Source organism: Budorcas taxicolor, chromosome 15 (assembly GCF_023091745.1).
Source record: "Budorcas taxicolor isolate Tak-1 chromosome 15, Takin1.1, whole genome shotgun sequence".
Lineage (NCBI taxonomy): Eukaryota > Metazoa > Chordata > Mammalia > Artiodactyla > Bovidae > Budorcas > Budorcas taxicolor.
In genome coordinates this window covers 76,018,242-76,020,585 of record NC_068924.1, presented here as the reverse complement: position 1 = coordinate 76,020,585, position 2,344 = coordinate 76,018,242, and the positions used below count along the sequence as shown (strand labels likewise).

Below are 2,344 nucleotides of genomic sequence, written 5' to 3'. Positions count from 1 at the left end.
ACAGAACATAGCTGGCGTGGAGTATGGTTTGACTGGTACTTTCCATGTCTGATACAAAGTTAATTTTTAAAATATTGTGTCCATATACCTATGAATATTCATTCCAATAGACAAGCATTAATGTAACTTTATAAAGAATTGTCAATGAAATTTGCCCCCCAGAGTAAAAGAAGGCTATCTGTGAGACATTAAGAGCTAAAAAGAAAATTTAGAAGTTAACTGCATGTCAGTATTCATAAAAAACATCTTGCTCTTATTGTGGCATTTGTAAGGTATTGTCACAATATACTTAAATGATATGAATCAGGAGAAATGTAAACTCCTCCCATTCTTGTTTACAACTGTCTATAAAATATCAGAGGTAAGTGAAAGGAGTAGCTCCACCAGTCCCAGGGACCCGGGCTAAAGAGATGATGGAGTTTTTTCCATAGAATTTAAAATATCATCACTGAGAAATATTGTGATCTTTCCAGATCAACTATCTGCTTACAACTCAAGATGAACTGAGGGAAAGGATGAGCAATGTAACAGAATTCATCCTACTGGGCCTGACCCAGGATCCGGGACTGCAGACGCTCTTATTTGCTCTGCTTTTGATCATCTACTTGCTCACACTGGCGGGTAACCTGCTCATCTCCGTCACCGTCTTCACCAGCCCAGCCCTCGGTTCTCCCATGTACTTTTTCCTGTCCTATTTGTCCATGATAGATGGTTTCTATTCTTCCTCCATAGCACCCAAGTTGCTCTTTGACTTGGTCTCTGGAAAGAACACCATCTCCTTCAGTGGCTGCATGACTCAGGTCTTTGGTGAACATTTCTTTGCAGGAGCCGAGATTGTCTTGTTGGTTGTCATGGCCTATGACCGCTATGTGGCCATCTGTAAGCCCCTGCACTACATGACTGTCATGAGCCGACCTGTGTGTACGCTCCTGGTTGGAACGGCTGGGGCTTTAGGCTTTCTCCATGGAGGGATCCAGATTGTGTTCATGGTTCAGTTACCATTCTGTGGTCTCAGCGTCATCGACCATTTTATGTGTGATTTAATACCTCTCCTGGAGCTGGCCTGCTCAGACATGCACACTCTGGGGCCCCTGATTTCTGCCAACAGTGGGTCCCTGTGTTTGCTAACTTTCTTGATGCTGGTTGCTTCCTATGTTGTCGTCCTGCACTCCCTGAGGACTCAGAGCTCTGAAGGGCGTCGCAAAGCCCTGTCCACCTGTGCCTCTCATGTCACGGTTGTCATCTTGTTCTTTGTGCCTTGTTCGTTTCTCTACCTAAGACCCACGGCCTCCTTCCCCACTGACAAAGCTGTGGCTGTGTTTTGTACCATAGTAACTCCTTTGCTGAATCCTTTAATCTACACCCTGAGAAATGCAGAAGTGAAAAATGTCACGAAGAAGCTCTGGGGACAAATAATGAAAACTGATGATGAATAAACCTTGTGTGAGTATTTAGGCAAAAAAAGAAAAATCTAGTGATATTTTACAGAAATTTTCTTCCCTTCTTAATTGATTGAACTGGGATGATTCTCCTGTCTGGATCAATTTTCTCTAGGGGCTAATACATTGTAAGCCAGGGTTGATATTCAGAAGGCGTAGTACACAGAGTGCTGAGAGCCCACGATAGTCTTAGGAGGCCCTGAAATGTTTTAATTTCTTTTACAACAGAAAGAAAGAAATTAATATACTCTAAACGCAGCTTAGATTATAGTCATCTATACAACCAGGGGACTTCCCTGGTGGCTCAGACAGTTAAGAGTCTTTCTACAATGTGGGAGACCCGGGTTTGATCCCTGAGTCAGGAAGATCCCCTGGAGAAGGAAATGGCAATCCACTCCAGTACTATCACCTGGAAAATCCCATGGACAGAGGAGCCTGGTAGGCTACAAGTCCATGGTATCTCAAATAGTCAGACATGACTGAGCCTTCTATGGGTAGAATTTGTGTAATTTGTGTAATGGCTATACAACCATGCAGTGAGAAAAGATAATTTTTAACATTTTGATGGAGGAGAAGACCCAAGAGGAAGAAAGTACCAAGGGTCCACAAAAGTCATAATGTTGCCCTGAGTGTGGGTATAAAACAGATCAACAGCAATATTTGTGAACACTCATTATACCCAGCACCATAGCTAGAATGAAGTTTTATGTTAAAAGAGGAAAGACAACTACAAATGAAAAAAGGACAGAACAGTAGGAAATAAGTTTTCAAAAAGTACATTTATACACTTTTTCTGATCTTTCTAGGTTTGAGAGGTTTATAAATAAAGTAAACACAGCAATAAAAAGAAATTTTTACTTATCACAATCCCCAAAATATAACATTTGTGCACAAAAGTACTTTTT

At 41.4% G+C, this 2,344-nt stretch overlaps 1 protein-coding gene across 1 annotated transcript; it reads left to right on the top strand.

Moving 5' to 3' along the window:
• Window positions 1–509: 509 nt before the first annotated feature.
• LOC128060110 (olfactory receptor 4C45-like) lies at window positions 510–1,436 on the top strand. The gene has a single exon (XM_052652393.1). The coding sequence runs from the start codon at window positions 516–518 to the stop codon at window positions 1,434–1,436; it is 921 nt and encodes a 306-aa protein (XP_052508353.1). The 5' UTR covers window positions 510–515.
• The last annotated feature ends 908 nt before the right edge of the window (window positions 1,437–2,344 follow it).